The sequence below is a fragment of the Lepidochelys kempii genome, chromosome 9, assembly GCF_965140285.1.
Source record: "Lepidochelys kempii isolate rLepKem1 chromosome 9, rLepKem1.hap1, whole genome shotgun sequence".
NCBI lineage: Eukaryota > Metazoa > Chordata > Testudines > Cheloniidae > Lepidochelys > Lepidochelys kempii.
The window spans coordinates 36,995,287-37,014,734 of NC_136388.1; the positions used below are offsets into that span (position 1 = coordinate 36,995,287).

At 43.0% G+C, this 19,448-nt stretch overlaps 1 protein-coding gene across 4 annotated transcripts in view; it reads left to right on the plus strand.

Moving 5' to 3' along the window:
- AP1S3 (adaptor related protein complex 1 subunit sigma 3) overlaps positions 1 to 19,448 on the plus strand; it is a 68,602-nt gene that overhangs the window by 25,297 nt on the left and 23,857 nt on the right. The window contains exons 3-6 of one of the 4 annotated variants that reach the window (XR_012160803.2): positions 527 to 635; positions 1,564 to 1,701; positions 3,689 to 4,468; positions 5,060 to 5,584. Coding sequence is in view for 3 of the 4 variants with exons in the window: in XM_073359933.2 (XP_073216034.2) it covers positions 3,907 to 4,468; positions 5,060 to 5,583 (1,086 nt within the window). In the remaining variant the exon portion in view is untranslated. The other 3 variants (XM_073359935.2, XM_073359934.2, XM_073359933.2) reach the window with 3 other exon arrangements.

Genomic DNA, 19,448 nt, shown 5'->3' on the forward strand with positions numbered 1-19,448 from the left:
AGCTTAAACATTGAGGAGGTATTCAACAAATCCGCTCAGCTTTTTTACAAAAAGAATAATTCTTTCCTGTTGTTAATATATTCCTTTTAAAAGAAAGGTGCTGAGAAAGGAAAATCAATTCACCTGTTAAGCTACAGCTGCACTAGAGAGTTCACAGCAGCAGAGTTGTACTGGTGCAGCTGCACCACTATAAGCTCTGTGATGTAACTGCTCTAAGCCAGTGGGAGAGAGCTCTCCCGTCAGCTTAACTACTCCAGCCCCATGAGCAGCTGTAGCTATGTTGGCAGGAGAAGCTCTCACAATGACCTGCGCTTAGGGCAGCATGACTTATGATGCTAAGGGCGGATGGCTTTTTCCCCACCCCTGAGCAACATAAATTATACCACAGTGAGTGCTAGTGTAGACCTAGCCTTACTGTAGCGAACGGACTTGCATAGGCAGGGATATGAACCAAATTATCTCTGTGATTGAGTTATTACTTCATGTTTTACCAAGCACTAACCCATTTTCATTTTTATTTTTGTAGGTATGCTAGTTTATATTTTTGCTGTGCAACAGAAGACCAGGATAATGAGCTGCTGACACTGGAGGTTGTTCATCGTTATGTAGAACTACTGGACAGGTATTTTGGAAATGTAAGTTTCCTTTTCTTCCTTAAGTTAGTTATGATGATTTTTGCCCTTTAGTTGTTTACCACAAAGTCAGGCGTGAAAATCTCTGTAGCTGCTCTTACTCATCCTTTCCCTCTGCCTTGCTTGCACAGCATTAGGTGGATGTGACAGTAAAATAGTGCCCAGGCTATTTATAAGCAGTTAATGTTCCATAATGTGCCCGTCCAAAAAGAGAAGCCAATCCTGACATTTCACATGCCACTTCTCTTTCCAGGGGAGATGATATCTAGAAAGTTTGGGGAAAAATGAGCAAAAGAATTTTAAAATGGTGGGGTGAGGGGGGAGGATTGTTTTTTGTTTTTGTTTTAAATTTTCAAAAATGACCTGACTTTTTTTAGCTCATATCAAGCAACAAGAAACATCGCATGAAGGCAAGACATCAGCAGGGTGGTGGTGGTTGTGGGGGGCATAATGAGGGTGATATGAGCCAGGGGACATGGAGATGGTCTATTGGAGGCATTAGGTGCTACAGGAGACCCCCTTTTATGAATGTTTTCTACCATGTTCTCTTGAGCAGTTGATTTTTCTGACTCCTCCTTAACATAAGTCATTGTGCTGTGTCTTCCATTGTCTTTTTGTTTTTGGTCTGTCAGAGACTGTAAGATGTTTGGGGCAGGGAATATGTCTTACTCCATGAAACGACTTTTTATAAGTATTCTGTAACAGAGTGTTTAAACAAATCTGTCTATACTTGGTCTCTGTCCAGAGAAAAAATATGATTTCACTAGTGCTGAAGTTGTGATATCACTTAATACTCATATTTCTATTTCTTTCTTTACTGTCTGCCACAAGAGTGCATACGTTGAATAGGTTTGGCAATCTGTATGCTCTAGGAATGCTAATACATATAATGCTATAATATTGTGCCTAAATGTGTATTTTGCTTCATCAGGTGTGCGAGCTGGATATTATCTTTAATTTTGAAAAGGCTTATTTTATTCTTGATGAGTTTATAATGGGTGGAGAAATACAAGAAACATCAAAGAAATCAGCAGTGAAAGCCATAGAAGATTCTGATATGTTACAAGAGGTAAGGCAGAGGCAGACAGCAGAGGCGCACACCTCACTACAGTTGTTCTGTCTGATAGGACTAGTGTTTGATATCCCAACATGTCTGAAGTTTAGTACTATGAGGTACAAAATGTATAATTACAAAAGGTGGCAACATATAATACCCTTAGTTCAACCCTCTGGCATCCTGTGATATGGTGTCAAGTTATTCATATGCTATCCCTGGCTACTTTGCAAGGAGGTTAATCAGTCATGTCAGTTGCTAGATATTAGACACTGCATTAAGGATTTGTTTTATATAATTTTTAAATGATGTTTAACACATCAAGGTAGAGAGCCTGAATGTTTAAGTTTATTTGGTTGTTTTTTTATTGTTTCATTAATAAATTGACAAATGACCTACATGGTCATATCAAAATCAGCACAAGTATGTGCTGGTAACCTCCACTTTGTCCATAACTAGACCACGTAATGGTTCCTACAAGGAATAGGTGTGAGACTTGTATTCAAAAACCTGCAGGAATGCGCTTCATTTTCTTACGTTGTAAATTACCTGAGGAGCCGAGAATGGTAAGAACTGGCAAACGCTATGGGTGATTCCGTTTTCAGGATGATCATTAGCGTGGAAAAAATGAGGCTGGTAGAACTAGTTAGGGAAATACTACATGAATAGGCCCTTTGCAGTTTTTTCCCCGCCGGCTTTTTCAGTACAAGCTGGTATTTGCACATGCTCATAGGGTAACAGGGTGAAACAGCAGGAGAGCGTTGAGTGGCCTGTGCATAACTCAGCATGGATTTAAAGGGGGTGGGGTGAGAGGCAAGGAGAAAGGCGTCTGCTTTGGTCAAAGGAAAAGCTTTGTTTTGTGTTTGAAGAATACTCTCTGCCCTGGAGCAAGGGCCTGAGGGAGGCATGGGCAAGACACTGGTTCTTTCCTGGGCTGTTGAGGAGCCCACCAGCTTGCAGTAGTGGCACGTACAAAAGGCCAGCTAGATATGGCAACTACATGTGCAAGTTAGATGTTCAGTCTAACTGGGTTTTAAAGTATTATTATTGTAGCTATTTAATTGATTAGCATTTGTTCATAGGGCCTGGATCTGATGGAAATAAATAAATAAATTCCAACCCTGTTCAATGGGAACAGGTCAGGTCCTTACTGAATTTCATAGTATTTTACAATCTGTAATACCTCACTTGCTATTTTTTTTTCCAGACAATGGAGGAATATATGAACAAACCTGCATTTTAACTTTAAAACCTCCTGGAGGGACAGAGATGCTGCTTACTATCTGTAAAATTCACTTGTTGAAATTGCTTTTCTATGTGCCAGATCCTCTGAGAAATACCAAAAACCAATAACTAAAGGGATTTGTGTAGTAGTCAAAATGAAGGTCAGCTCCAGTAGTGTATATTGTTCTACCTAGGAGTTTCTTAAAACTGTTATTACACTTAATCTAGCCACTATCCTCCTCCTAGACTTAAAAACTAGTTTTATACAATGGCTTTTAGCTATGAACTTTTCAGTCTCAGAAAATATTTGCAAAAGATATTTATACTAGTTTTGATCCATCACTGATTGCATCAGTATACTTTTGTAATAGTATATTTTTTGAATGTAATGATTATTCTGGTCTAATACTAATAATTTTTCTTAAAAGCTGAGTTGTTTTTTTTTATGGAGTCTGCTTTGAAGACGTGTTAACACTTAAAATGCATATGCATCTCTTCAGCTCACCCTCTCCTGCCACTTCCTAGTAGGAGTACTATTTTCCTTCTACCACCGGCTCTTCCACCCAATAAAAGGAGAGCACTTCCACCCCCTAAGCACACCACCCCCACTTAGTACTAGAAGCCCACATTCCTAGTCTAAGCCCTTGTCTACACTAGGACTTTAGGTCGAATTTAGCAGCATGAAATCGATGTAAACCTGCAACAGTCCACACGATGAAGCCCTTTATTTCGACTTAAAGGGCTCTTAAAATCGATTTCCTTACTCCACCCCTGGCAGGTGGATTAGCGCTTAAATCGGCCTTGCCGGCTCGAATTTGGAGTACTGTGGACACAATTTGACGGTATTGGCATCCGGGAGCTATCGCAGAGTGCTCCATTTTGACCGCTCTGGACAGCACTCTCAACTCAGATTCACTGGCCAGGTAGACAGGAAAAGAACCGCGAACTTTTGAATCTCATTTCCTGATTGGCCAGCGTGGCAAGCTGCAGGTGACCATGCAGAGCTCATCAGCAGAGGTGACCATGATGGAGTCCCAGAATCGCAAAAGAGCTCCAGCATGGACCGAACGGGAGGTACGGGATCTGATCGCTGTATGGGGAGAGGAATCCGTGCTATCAGAACTCTGTTCCAGTTTTCGAAATGCCAAAACCTTTGTGAAAATCTCCCAGGGCATGAAGGACAGAGGCCATAACAGGGACCCGAAGCAGTGCCGCGTGAAACTGAAGGAGCTGAGGCAAGCCTACCAGAAAACCAGAGAGGTGAACGGCCACTCCGGGTCAGAGCCCCAAACGTGCAGCTTCTATGATGAGCTGCATGCCATTTTAGGGGGTTCAGCCACCACTACCCCAGCCGTGTTGTTTCCCTCCTTCAATGGAGATGGAGGCAATACGGAAGCAGGTTTTGGGGACGAAGAAGATGATAGCTCACAGCAAGCAAGCGGAGAAACCGGTTTTCCCGACAACCAGGAACTGTTTCTTACCCTGGACCTGGAGCCAATACCCCCCGAACCCACCCAAGGCTGCCTCCTGGACCCAGCAGGCGGAGAAGAGACCTCCGGTGAGTGTACCTTTTAAAATACTATACATGGTTTAAAAGCAAGCATGTGAAAGGATTACTTTGCCCTGGCATTCGCCGCTCCCCTGGATATACTCCCAAAGCCTTTGCAAAAGGTTTCTGGGGACGGCAGCTTTATTGCGTCCTCCATGGTAGGACACTTTACCACTCCAGGCCAGTAACACGTACTCGGGAATCATTGTACAACAAAGCATTGCAGTGTATGTTTGCTGGCGTTCAAACAACATCCGTTCTTTATCTCTCTGTGTTATCCTCAGGAGAGTGAGATATAATTCATGGTCACCTGGTTGAAATAGAGTGCTTTTCTTCAGGGGACACTCAGAGGAGCCCATTCCTGCTGGGCTGTTTGCCTGTGACTGAACAGAAATGTTCCCTGCTTTTAGCCACAGGGAGGGGGGAGGGTTGAGGGGGTAGCCACGCGGTGGGGGGGAGGCAAAATGCGACCTGTAACGAAAGCACATGTGCTATGTATGTAATGTTAACAGCAAGGTTTACCCTGGAAGAGTGTAGCCACTGTTTTATAAAATGTGTCTTTTTTAAATATCGCTGTCCCTTTTTTTTTTCCTCCACCAGCTGCATGTGTTTCAGTGATCACAGGATCTTCTCCTTCCCAGAGGCTAGTGAAGATTAGAAAGGAAAAAAAACGCACTCGAGATGAAATGTTCTCCGAGCTCAAGCTGTCCTCCCACACTGACAGAGCACAGACGAATGCGTGGAGACAAATAATGTCAGAGTGCAGGAAAGCACAAAATGACTGGGAGGAGAGGTGGCAGGCTGAAGAGAGTAAGTGGCGGGCTGAAGACAGGGCTGAAGCTCAAATGTGGCGGCAGCGTGATGAGAGGAGGCAGGATTCAATGCTGAGGCTGCTGGAGGACCAAACCAGTATGCTCCAGTGTATGGTTGAGCTGCGGGAAAGGCAGCTGGAGCACAGACTGCCACTACAGCCCCCCTCCTCCCCAAGTTCCATAGCCTCCACACCCAGACGCCCAAGAACTCGGTGTGGGGGCCACCGGCCAACCAGCCACTCCGCCACAGAGGATTGCCCAAAAAAAAAAGAAGGCTGGCATTCAATAAATTCTAAAGTTGTAAACTTTTAAAGTGCAGTGTGGCATTTTCCTTCCCTCCTCCACCACCCCTCCTGGGCTACCTTGGTAGTCATCCCCCTATTTGTGTGATGAATGAATAAAGAATGCATGAATGTGAAGCAACAATCACTTTATTGCCTCTGCAAGCGGTAATCAAAGGGAGGAGGGGAGGGTGGTTAGCTTACAGGGAAGTAGAGTGAACCAAGGGGCGGGGGGATTCCATCAAGTTGAAACAAACAGAACTTTCACACCGTAGCCTGGCCAGTCATGCAACTGGTTTTCAAAGCTTCTCTGATGCGTACCGCGCCCTCCTGTACTCTTCTAACTGCTCTGGTGTCTGGCTGCGTGTAACCAGCAGCCAGGCGATTTGCCTCAACCTCCTAATCCACCATAAACGTCTCCCCCTTACTCTCACAGATATTGTGGAACACACAGCAAGCAGTAATAACAATGGGAATATTGGTTTCGCTGAGGTCTAAGCGAGTCAGTAAACTGCGCCAGCGCGCCTTTAAACGTCCAAATGCACATTCTACCACCATTCTGCACTTGCTCAGCCTGTAGTTGAACAGCTCCTGACTACTGTCCAGGCTGCCTGTGTACGGCTTCATGAGCCATGGCATTAAGGGGTAGGCTGGGTCCCCAAGGATACATATAGGCATTTCAACATCCCCAATAGTTATTTTCTGGTCTGGGAATAAAGTCCCTTCCTGCAGCTTTTGAAACAGACCAGAGTTCCTGAAGATGCAAGCGTCATGTACCTTTCCCAGCCATCCCATGTTGATGTTGGTGAAATGTCCCTTGTGATCCACAGGGCTTGCAGCACTATTGAAAAGTACCCCTTGCGGTTTATGTACTCGGTGGCTTGGTGCTCCGGTGCCAAGATAGGGATATGGGTTCCGTCTATGGCCCCACCACAGTTAGGGAATCCCATTGCAGCAAAGCCATCCACTATGACCTGCACATTTCCCAGGGTCACTATCCTTGATATCAGCAGATCTTTGATTGCGTGGGCTACTTGCATCACAGCAGCCCCAACAGTAGATTTGCCCACTCCAAATTGATTCCCAACTGACCGGTAGCTGTCTGGCGTTGCAAGCTTCCACAGGACTGTCGCCACTCGCTTCTCGACTGTGAGGGCTGCTCTCATCTTGGTATTCATGCGCTTCAGGGCAGGGGAAAGCAAGTCACAAAGTTCCATGAAAGTGCCCTTACGCATGCAAAAGTTTTGCAGCCACTGTGAATCGTCCCAGACCCGCAACACTATGTGGTCCCACCAGTCTGTGCTTGTTTCCCGAGCCCAGAATCGGCGTTCCAAGGCATGAACCTGCCCCGTTAGCACCATGATGCATGCATTGGCAGGGCCCATGCTTTCAGAGAAATCTGTGTCCATGTCCTGATCACTCACTTGACCGCCTCCTCGCTTGGCATCGCTTTGCCAGGTTCTGGTGCTGCATATACTGCTGGATAATGCATGTGGTATTTAATGTGCTCCTAATTGCCAAAGTGAGCTGAGTGGCCTCCATGCTTGCCTTGGTATGGTGTCCGCACAGAAAAAAGGCGCGGAATGATTGTCTGCCGTTGTTCTGGTGGAGCGAGGGGTGACTGACGACACGGCTTACAGGGTTGGCTTCAGGGAGTTAAAATCAACAAAGGGGGGTGGCTTTACATCAAGGAGTATTTCAGGCAGGACTTCACGGAGGGTTCCAATAAGAAATGGTGCACCTAAGTTATTGTTCTTATTGGAACAGGGAGGTTAGCCTGGCCTCTGATTGATACATGGCTAGATTTACCTTGCTGCATCTTCTCTTTGAGTGACTGCAGTGTGACCTAGAGGAATGAGTCCCCTAGACGGGGGAGGAGGCAAATGAGTACAAAACAAATCTGGTCTATTTCTTGTTTTGATCCACTCCATCTATCTCTTACATCTTTGGCTGGCAGCAGACGGTGCAGAAGGACTGCATGCCATCCACATCTCATGGCTGCTCAGCAGAAGATGGTGCAGTAGGACTGCTAGCCATCCTCATCTCTTGCCTGCCCTGCAGAAGATGATGCAATAGGACTGCTAACAATCCATATCGCCTGCCCGCTCACCATAAGACAGTTCAATAGGACTGACTGCAGGACTAAAGAGAATGACCTGGTCAAGTCACTCCAAATTTAGTCCCTGTGCCCATGTCTGCCCAGGCGCTCCCAGCCGACGTGGCCAGGAGCACCTCGGACATGGCGATGACAGCTACCAGTCGTACTGTACCATCTGCTGCCACAAGGCAATGGGTTGCTGCTACTGTGTAGCAATGCCGTACCGCGTCTGCCAGCACCCAGGAGACATACAGTGACGGTTACCTGAGCGGGCTCCATGCTTGCCGTGGTATGGCGTCTGCACAGGTAACTCAGGAAAAAAGGCACGAAACGATTGTCTGCCCTTGCTTTCACGGAGGGAGGAGGGGAGGGAACGGGGGCCTGACGATATGTACCCAGAACCACCCGCGACAGTGTTTTAGCCCCATCAGGCATTGGGATCTCAACCCAGAATTCCAATAGGCAGCGAAGACTGCGGGAACTGTGGGATAGCTATCCACAATGCAATGCTCCAGAAGTCAACTCTAGCCTCGGTACTGTGGAAGCGCTCCGCTGAGTTAATGCACTTAGAGCATTTTCTGTGGGGATACACACTCGAATTTATAGAACCGATTTCTAAAAAACCGACTTCTATAAATTCGACCTTATTCCTTAGTGTAGACATACCCTAAGTAGGATTCTGTGATCTTCTATGCCCTTCATGTTTCTATGTGGCTGTGAGAGCCCTCTCTGCCGTTATGTTCTGATGGCTTATTTATTTCCATGTTTTTCCCCCACCCCAGCCTGACCTGGTATAACCTTCCCCCTTGTTAGATCCTGGGACCAAAGAAGAGAATGACTGATAGACCCCACTGGGAGGGCAGGTCTTGAGAGGGAGAGATTAGTCCTGGCAAGAGGGACTGTTGGTGTCTGGTGGAATTTACTCCTCCCTCGAGTTCCAGCTTACTATACCTTCTAGTGTCCAGAAATGGCTACTCCTCTCCAGCACAGTCCCCTGAAAACTAGCCTGTCCAAAGTTGACATACACATAGAGATTAGCCTGTTTCTTAAAAGTTGCAAGTGGCCTAATGTTGATAAGAATGGACACTATAATAAACCCCATTGTAATTTTGCAGACTACACAAAGATAGAAGGGACCACGAATAACAAGAGAGATGAGAAGAATCAAATATTTGGACTAACTTTATAATAATGTTTTGATAAACCATTTCAGGAGAGGGGAAAAAAATAGCATGTTGCCTTGTCTAGTTTCCTTCCAATGACGTATTTTTTCCCTTTGGGTTGATCTTGAGTGCTTTGACCTGTCTGTAGTTTGACTGAACTCTCATCACTTGAGTGATTATTTCATTCTAACAGGTTTCAGAGTAACAGCCGTGTTAGTCTGTATTCGCAAAAAGAAAAGGAGTATTTTTGGCACCTTAGAGACTAACCAATTTATTTGAGCATAAGCTTTCGTGAGCTACAGCTCACTTCATCGGATGCATACTGTGGAAACTGCAGAAGACCTTATATACACAGAGACCATGAAACAATACCTCCTCCCACCCCCTCTCCTGCTGGTAATAGCTTATCTAAAGTGATCACTCTCCTTACAATGTGTATGATAATCAAGGTGGGCCATTTCCAGCACAAATCCAGGTTTTCTCACCCTCTGCCCCCCCCCCCCCCCCCACACAAACTCACTCTCCAGCAGGAGAGTGAGTTTGTGTGTGTGGTTTTTGGAAAAAGGGGGGGGGGGGAGGTGAGAGAACCTGGATTTGTGCTGGAAATGGCCCACCTTGATTATCATACACATTGTAAGGAGAGTGATCACTTTAGATAAGCTATTACCAGCAGGAGAGGGGGTGGGAGGAGGTATTGTTTTATGGTCTCTGTGTCTATGTCTTCTGCAGTTTCCACAGTATGCATCCGATGAAGTGAGCTGTAGCTCACAAAAGCTTATGCTCAAATAAATTGGTTAGTCTCTAAGGTGCCACAAGTACTCCTTTTCTTATTTCATTCTAATAGGCTTCTAAGTTAAGAGACTTTTTCCTAGTTATTAAGTTTTTCTTTTCTCTGTTTCATCACATTATTCCTCTCTAGAGCCTTTCCAAATTATGAAATTGTCTTCTATATAATTTAGGGAATTCTTTAATCTCTGTGTATTTGTCACCAAAAGTACAGGTTTGATTTCCCCAATAATGTATGGTTTTTTTCTCCTTCACTTCTAATCTTCTTGGCAGAATGGTAAAAGCCATATTTCAGTTCCTTTTTCATCATTAAACTTCTTGAATTATTATTCTAAATATTTCACTGCTACCCCCTTCAGAGTCTATTTGTATCTTACTGGTTTTCTAAATACTTTGACATACAGCACCAACTTTGTTAATTACCATCCCACTTCTTTTCTGTCTGTGTTATCTAATTTGTTAGTCAAACTTGTGAGTAGTCAGTTGGTAGTATCATACTGCTCACTTGTTCATTACTGTAGCCATCTGTTTTCTCCATATTGATGTCAAAGTGATACTTCCAATACCATGGAAAAAGTGAAAACACTGAAGGCTTTAAATAGCTTCAGAACACTGGTTTTAACATTCAAGTACGTGAAACTGGGTGACTGCATATTATTTCATCGTGGTTTGAAATGCAGGAATTTAACAATAAATTCAGTATTTTTAAATCAGTTCATACTGTGTACAGATCTTTTAAAATACTGGCTATTCAGATTAAGTGACTTTAATTTGAATCATAATTAGTTTCCTTTCTTCTCACTTATTTTATGCCAATTTGTGATACTCTTACTCACATTGATTAGTACTTTATTCCTCAAGCAGTCTCAGTGAGATCAAATGGAGCAGCTAAAGGGATAAGATACTCTTACACTGATTGAGTAATATCAAAATCTGGCCCTTATGGTCGTTCTAAGAAGGAACATAAGGCTTCACCTACTGCTTTACTTTATCCTGCATAGCAATAATAATAAGAGACCTGGAGGGATGCTTATGAAGAAGTATTAATCTCACTAGTAGAGAGCTAGGTGCTCGTATAGCCCACATCAGCATCATATCTGAGTTAAATAATGTGGCCTAAATTCTCTGCCATGCCCAGTTTGGGGGACTGCAAGAAGGCTGTTTGTGGCTCCCTTACTGTCAGGTTGCATCTACCCTATACATGCTATAGACACTGCATAGATTAGCACTTCATGAGGTGCTGTGGTTTATGCTAGCTAACTGCAGCTCCCAAGGGGCCAGCTGAGGGTTGCTGAAGTGCAGTGTGCTCCAGCCTCAGTCCCTTCCCACCAATAATACCCTGTACACAAGGGCTACAGAATGGAAATAATAGAGGCTGCAAATGCCTAGCTCTCTGGCCTGCTGTGAACTCATCAGCAGATGGAAACCAGCTACTTTCCACTGGTGCTAGGAGCTGAACTTTGTCCACATGGTGTGGCTAAGTAATGATTAATGGGGAGGCACAAGTCTACAGCTATCAGCATATGAAGGTTTTAAACAACGAAGAGGAAGAGACCCTATTTAGAATGGTATAGGTGGGTTACAACTGGATGGAATGGGAACAAGTTATTTTTCAGAAGGATTATGGAACGTTAGATTTATTTCACTTTCTGTACAGTGTCAGTAACTCAGATGACTTAATTCATATTGTTACATAATAGCAAAAAACCCCAAATACATTGTAGAATCACTTTTAGGCCCTATGCTGCAATGCTTTGTGGGTAGGGGTGTCCCTTTTCCTACAGAGAGCCCCACTTCAAAGGGACCCTATACAGATGCAGGGACCGGGCTGCACTCAGTGTATTGCAGGGTTGGAGCCTTAATATCTCATATTAGATTTGATCTTGGTTATTCTTAAAATAGCCAAGGTACAAAATTACAACTGTCTTAGTGTTGCCCAATTTGACAGTATTGGTAGTTACCCTACTAAATTTCAATCTCTCTGTATGTTCCATCCAATAGAAAATGTCCGATTTAAACTTTACTAAGTCTATGAGAGACTGTTTGGTGTCATTACTGACTGATTTTCAAACAGTTATCAATAAAACAGGAGATAAGTAATACTGATACTGCTTGTAATAACCAACCTATATACCAAGATAAAATGCAGTTATCTGAATTCTCCGTGCTGAAGAGCTTAGCGCTCATATAGCTTCAAAATAACCATTCAACACGGGCATGTTTTGGCCTAGATTTCTTTCTTTGCTGTTGCCGGCTGTGTTGACTATAAGCTTTTCCATTTTCTTATTAGCATTCTCTGCCTGTGGGATTCTTCCTGTGATCTGTTCACCTACCAGTGGTGACAGGGCTGGTTCTCTGCTATGCAGCTAATTGTGACTGGTGGGCTGGGGCATCAATGAGTGTAGTAGGGCAGTTAGATATCAATAACAGATATACTTCCATATTAAAAACTGACAATTAAATGCAATTGGGTGCGGGGGAGGGTGCCCAAGTATTGCAAGACCTCATGAAGTCTCATGGATTCTTATTAGTTGTCACTGAATTTGTGGTTGGTATTTTGTTCCTCAATTTCTAGCTCATTGAAGTATATTGACTGTTTACACATATCTGGGTGGGAATCACCTTGATCGGCTACTTCCTACAAAGCATGTGTTTAACAAAGGCCCTTTCAAATGGAGCTGTACCCCTCTCCCTTCCCCCCCCACAAAAAAAAAGGCTATGTGAAACAAAGTCTATGAAATGTGTACTCTTTAAAAAAAAAAAAAAACAACCAACAACCAGGGGGGAAAATATTTAATGTTTGGGTCCAGTTTTGGCTTTTGAAAATATTTGTTGGAGAGATGAGTATGAGGACTGAATTAATGGTTGGTTATTTATTTTATGGTCCTTCCAACAGGAAATGTGTGGCTGAGCACTATCTTGTATAGAAGAAATACAACACAATAAGGAGATCAGAGGGTGGGGGAGAAATGATTTATGAAGAAAGAATAAAAACTAAATACTGTAGCTGAGATTTTCAGAGCTGCCCTATGTGATTTAGATGCACCATTCTCATTGAAAATAATAGGACTGAAAACAATTCTTCAGGAGCAAAAATCCCCTGCCTATGCTGGTCATTAAAATTCTATTAGTCTTCAACAAATATGTTTTGAATTTTTTTTTAAAGCACAGCTTCAGATGCTAGTGGAGATTTGGGGGCTCTGCATGAGCACAGGGATCAACCCAGCTGGAGCTCATTGCAAAGTCAAGGCCTGACACGGGGTGGGGGAAAGGGGGCTAACTGCTGCCAGAAATCTGTGAGGTAGAACCAGGTAAAAAGCATCTTTCTGGAAAGAAAATCTGGAGAATTTGGCAACCTTTACTGAATTAAATAGTGTATGTTTTCTTTAGCAATATCATGTATAAATAAAATCCAGTTGTTGTATTAAATGACTTTTGATAAAGGAAATTTTTATAAGGTCGAGGTTGAAATATATCAATGGAAGCGAAATAAAGAATGAATTGCTGCATTGCACAGAAACTTGCTGTCATGGAAACCTATTGACTCAGAATATGACTAATGGGATCCAGGCTAAAAGAAATGATGTAACTATTCAGCAAACCCTAAAAAAGACCAATGTTTATGATGATACAATGAAGTTATATTTATTCTAAATTCCACTGGCTTATCTAGTAAAAGAAAGAAGGATAACAGCTCTCATAACAGGATGTTTTAATATACAAAAAAATAAAAAAGTAAGAAAACAAGAATTTCCACCAAAATCATTTCTGTATTTGATGTTTATTAAAAAGACATGTTCAGACACATAGGACAGATCCTCAGCTGGTATAAATTGTTCCACTGAAATTAACAGAGCTATGACAATTTACACCAGCTGGAGATCTGCCCCTTACTAGACCTAACAACATAGGTGACCCCTTTAAGTAGAGCTGATGTCTTTCTAGTAACAAGCTCCATCTCTGCTACTTGACCCCGAACATTTCAACATACATAAGCTCATACTGAGTACTCAGTTACACCTGTATCAATCCAGGTATTGATATTTTCCACTGAATGCATCCGATGAAATGAGCTGTAGCTCATGAAAGTTTATGCTCAAATAAATTTGTTAGTCTCTAAGGTGCTACAAGTACTCCTTTTCTTTTTGCGAATCCAGCAAGAATTACTTTCCTCTAATGCTGGATAAAGGAGAGTTATTGAGAGGCTAAAGCATTTGAAATATATTAACAGGTGAGTCACAGTTTATAATCCCAAATGGTGACACTGATGTAATAAATAGCCAGTTTCCCAAAAGTCTTTTCAGGGTTCCCAGATTGTCTCTAGTGAACTCCACTTTGCATCTGGTACACTTCCCGGTAAGAGGCCAACTAGTCCAGAGATGAAGGCTCTTTGAATCCATTCTTCTAGCTTCTCACAGAAAACAAGCTGATAGTGTCACTACCCAGGTGGGCTTTCCTTGGATGACAGGTTGAGGAGGAATGCTTTTTGAATCTTTGACCTCCAATCATCACACACAATGACCAAATGTTTTGAAATGAGCACTTCTTTGTCAAAGTTCTTCATTTATATTCCACAAGACTTCTTTCTCCTTTGATGGGGATATTTAACTACAGGAGTAAATACAATGTAAATTTTTACTACTATGCTACATTATAACAGGATATAGATTTAAGTGAAAACAATGCAAATAACATCTCACTAGTTTTCATGAAGTTTAAACACCAAATATACTCTTATGAATGTAACAATCACTTTGATCTATATTATACACAAGTGAATTAGCTTTGGCATGAGTTGGCATCTGGCCTGTCACAGTCACACTTATTACTTTGAAGAGGTTGGCAAAGGGTCCTGGGAGAACAGTGTGCTGAGGAGTAGCGCTGGAGGAAATAAACAAAAGAAGATCTCAGTTCAGGAACTTTCCATGAGAAGAGCTAAAACAAGAGTGCCAGGTGAGGCTGTAAAATGATTGCTGATTATGGAATCAAGACAGAATATTTCCAGGAAATATTGTCCATGACTAAAGGATAACAGGGATTCTGGTCTTTGGAGTAGGGCTTTCACAATCCGTTTCCTGCTGGCTTTAGTGGATGCTGTTCCCCCCCATCATGTCTCTTGCAATTGATGGGAAAAATTTAAACTTGTGGAACAGATATTTTGGCCTTATCCAAAACACTAGGTAAAGAATGGATTGTAAATCTACTGCTGTCAGAAAAGTGTGTGTGTGCAGAGGACTGAATGAAACATGAGAAAACAGATTTAAAAGGTAACAAACAAAAGAGCAAGTCATTTTAATGGCTTCCCAACTGGATTACACTGGGGAAAATATGACAAAGTTTAGGATAACAGCACTGTCCCAATAAAGCTGAAAAATAATCAAAGCAAACCTAATCTGGTTGTACTCTGAAACAGCATTCTAAAGATAGCATTGTGGGATTCTGTGCTTAATGTCTAATTTCCATGTAATATTCACAGTGTTGAAGTATAAAGAGATTTCTGTGCCTGTCCCCCCACTATCCAAAAGCCCCAACCCTGCAAACTTACCCTAGGAGCTGATATTCAAGCCATGTTCACTGTTGGCTAACTAATAGCGCTGGTTAGACAAGGGAGATGAAGAATAAATTGTTGGAAAACCAGAAATGCAATTCTAGAAAAATTCTTCTCCTCCTCCATTTTCTAGCTATATCTAACTGCTAATAACAGTCTGGCAGTAAGGCCAATCTCTTCAGTATAGGCTTACCTTTAAACATATGAGTAGCCCAGCTGACTTTGATGGGACTAGATGCAGGCTTGAAGTTAAACGTGATTATGTGCTTGGTTGAACTGGGGCCTTGGAATTTAGGTCCATCATTTGATGTGTGAGGCAGCAGACTTCAGTTCACTCTCCCATAAGAGTTGATTTTAGAGTGATAGGAGTAAAAGTTTACTTAGAATTAAGCAGGTAAAATAGTGAATACAGGGCATAGATTTGTTTAGACAGTTCCATGGTTATTTTTTTTCTGAACATAAGGCAGGAGAACTGTTTGCAGCAGCAATAGCCTGGGGAGTTGATTGCGGGGAGGGGAAGAAAGCTAAAGCTTTAAAAGTGGCTGTATTTTTGAGTGATACAGTAGGTAAAGTGAGACATGGTCAAGACAATGATAAGCAACCCATAGCCAGTCAAATAAATAAAGGCAGAGGCTTCCTAAAGCTAGGATGCAGTATAGCAATGCTGAAGATCTTTCCATAGCCAGGTGTTTTAAATGAAATCAAGGCTTTGTGCAGCCAAAGTTTAAAACATCTCATCCATTTCTGGTAAACTCTTTTTAGAAAATACAAGGGAAAATCTATGGTATTTTCTGGTGAACTTTCCCTTTCTGCACAGGGCTGGTCTGGCTCCTGTGACTGGAAGGGCTAAGTTAAAAGATTCTCTAGAGCACAGTCCTGGGGATTCAGTAAAGCTCTCCGATTGAGCTCAGTCACATTTTCCTTTGCATTGGGACCCTGGCGATCCCTGCACTGCGGCAAGCAGCAATGGGAATTACCATGCTTGAAGATCAGGGAGAGACGCAACCTTCTTCCTGCATCCTCACTCTCTGCAGCAGATATTTGTTTCCTTCTGCTGTGGGGAATGGAGATTGCACACGAAAGTCAAAGCAGGAGCAACGTTGTCTCTGAATGACAGTCCTGGTGGAGAAGTGGGGTTCAGCACCAGGACAGCTCCCTATGAGTGTGGCCCACTTCATTTTACTATGCTAGATACCTCAGTTCAAGGAAGAAGACATCCTTGCCACCGAAAGCTTGCCGACTTACTTCAGCCATGCCCCCCAACAAAGTGTGTGTGTGAATAGTAACAAGAGAGCTGTGATGTGTCACGAGAGACGAGACAGGGCCCAGATTGTGTGACTGCTCAGTGAAGGCTAGTCCACAGAATGAAGGAGTGACGGCTGTTCTTGATTTAATAATCAAATGTCTTAAGCAGCTAATGTCTAGTCAGCACTACAGAAGAAGTAGACTCACTAGAAGGAGGTATTTGACTGAAGAGAGGCCCTGGCCTTGTGGTGCAGCTCTGGAGGGGTGGTTCATGAGTAGAAATTTAACTCCTGCTCCCTTTGTTTTGCAAAGTGATGTCCGATCAGCCACAAAACAAGCAAAGCTGGGATATCACCAATCATAAAAAACAATAACACTTCTGCTTAGGGGAGATGTTGGAGCTAATTCTGTGGTACACCAGCACTCCCCTCTTCCCTGGTCACATGACATGGAGAAAGCAAAGCCTGATCTCCTGGGGCTGGTGCTAATCCCCAGAAGCAGCAAGTTCTTCCTTAGCAACAGACTTCTGGAGGCATCCGCTTTCAGGGTTCAACAAGTTTCCCCACCACCTGGGATGGGAGAAGCAAAGGAGAACCTGTCCCAGGAACAGCAATGGTGGGGGGGGGGGAAGGGAGAGGTCCCATCCAGGGACACCAACCTTCACAGCCCTTGGAGGTGAGTGAGCTCAACAGGGAACTAAGGATGACTTTTATTTGTTAGCATATTGTTTTCTCCAATCTCCTCCTGCTTCCCCCCACCCTCCTAAGTCCTTCCTTGGCTGGTCTCCCTCTCTGCCCTCCATGTTCCTTTCCATCCTCCCTCTTCCTCTTCAGTCATTCTCTCCCTCCACCCCCAAGTCCTATTTACTCCCTCCCTCTGTCATTTCCTACTCAGTCCGCTCCCCCACCAGAAAAAAATAAAGATCTGGAATCAAGTATGTATGTGCCCCTCCTCCCTCTGATTGCTCGGTTTGTTTACTTACCCCTTTCCTTTGCCCTCCTAGAGATTAAACGTTTTATCTCTTTCACCTGTAAATTCTGGGAAGGGGCTTGCCCTTCTGAGTTTTTACGCTTCCTAGTATGGTTCCCAACCTCTGATACTGTATTATGAGTAATCATGGAATCCAGCCTACTTCACAGGCATACAATGAGATGATTAACCTTTTAGTTATCAGATTAGCACTTCATGCAAAGTATATGTTAGGTGAACGGGCCTATGGTTTCATGATTTGATGCTTAATCACACTTTTTAAGTACCAAGTACGTGGTTAAAATTAAGCACATGCTGATCTGGGACCAAGTCAGTGACCTATTTGCTTTTTATTTTCCTTTGGGATTGCCATTACTAAAGCATTAGTGGAGACTCTAGTGTCCATGGTTATGACAGAAACCTCCAGGGAAAAGCCTCATATCCTTTCGGAGTGAGAAAACAGCACATCTACCTCTAGGGATACAAATGCTGCTAGGAAAATAGCATTGTAGAAAATCTATGAGAGGATGGCACTAAGAATGAAGTTAGTGCTTAAAAGGTCAGCTTGTAAAAGCATCTCTGCTAAGTGACCAAAAGACTGGGGGAGGTGTGCATCAGTTTTGTTAAACAACAACTCTTGGTTCTGATGCCATGTTTTCTGCACTGAGTATTAAACACATCCTGATACTGCCATGTGGTTGGGCAATTATCCTTGGTTCTTGCATTTAAACACTAATGCAATTAACCTGAGCAAGAAACACTGGAGACAGACTAATGCAGGAAAAAGCAAATGTGTGCATATCAGGGCATTTGTGTTCTCGTCCCAACTCTGTTACAGAATGTGACCGTTAGCGTACCACTTAACTTCTCAGTGCCATACTGCCTTTTCAGACCTTCTCTGATCTTTCCAAACCCATTTGACTCCCTCTGAAGAGACTGAGCCAGTAATTCCAGTTCTCCTGCTTCTAGCATAACTGTCCTGAGGAACTGGTGAATTGCTGTTTATAAGCAATACTACCTTCAAGGCAACCCTGAAATACAACTAAATTCATCTTTCAGACAGAAGCTCTCTCTTCTCGCCTCCCACCCCGCATTACAGTTACATGTCTGAAGAAAAGGGGAAAGCTTTCCAGTTGCGAAGGACTGTCTAAGGGAGCTGGGGCTCAAATTATCTTAGTGAGGCTGAGGCTCAAATGTGGTGGATACATGCTCTGTTTTCAGACAATTTGAAGTCAGACACCACAGAATCCCATATAAAGGCTGTCATAAATATAAAGGGAAGGGTAAACCCCTTTGAAATCCCTCCTGGCCAGGGGAAAGCTCCTCTCACCTGTAAAGGGTTAAGAAGCTAAAGGTAACCTCGCTGGCACCTGACCAAAATGACCAATGAGGAGACAAGATACTTTCAAAAGCTGGGAGGAGGGAGAGAAACAAAGGGTTTGTGTGTCTGTCTGTAGTCGTCTTGGCCAGGGACAGAACAGGAATGGAGCCTTAGAACTTTTAGTAAGTAATCTAGCTAGGTATGTGTTAGATTATGATTTCTTTAAATGGCTGAGAAAAGAATTGTGCTGAATAGAATAACTATTTCTGTCTGTGTATCTTTTTTGTAACTTAAGGTTTTGCCTAGAGGGGTTCTCTATGTTTTTTTAATCTAATTACCCTGTAAGATATATACCATCCTGATTTTACAGGGGGGATTTCTTTATTTCTATTTACTTCTATTTTTTATTAAAAGTCTTCTTGTAAAACACTGAATGCTTTTTCATTGTTCTCAGATCCAAGGGTTTGGGTTTGTGGTCACCTATGCAAATTGGTGAGGCTTTTTATCCAACATTTCCCAGGAAAGGGGGGGTGCAAGTGTTGGGAGGATTGTTCATTGTTCTTAAGATCCAAGGGTCTGGGTCTGTGGTCACCTATGCAAATTGGTGAGGCTTTTTACCAAACCTTGTCCAGGAAGTGGGGTGCAAGGTTTTGTGAAGTATTTTGGGGGGAAGGACGCGTCCAAACAGCTCTTCCCCAGTAACCAGTATTAGTTTGGTGGTGGTAGCGGCCATTCCAAGGATAACGGGGGTAATATTTGTTACCTT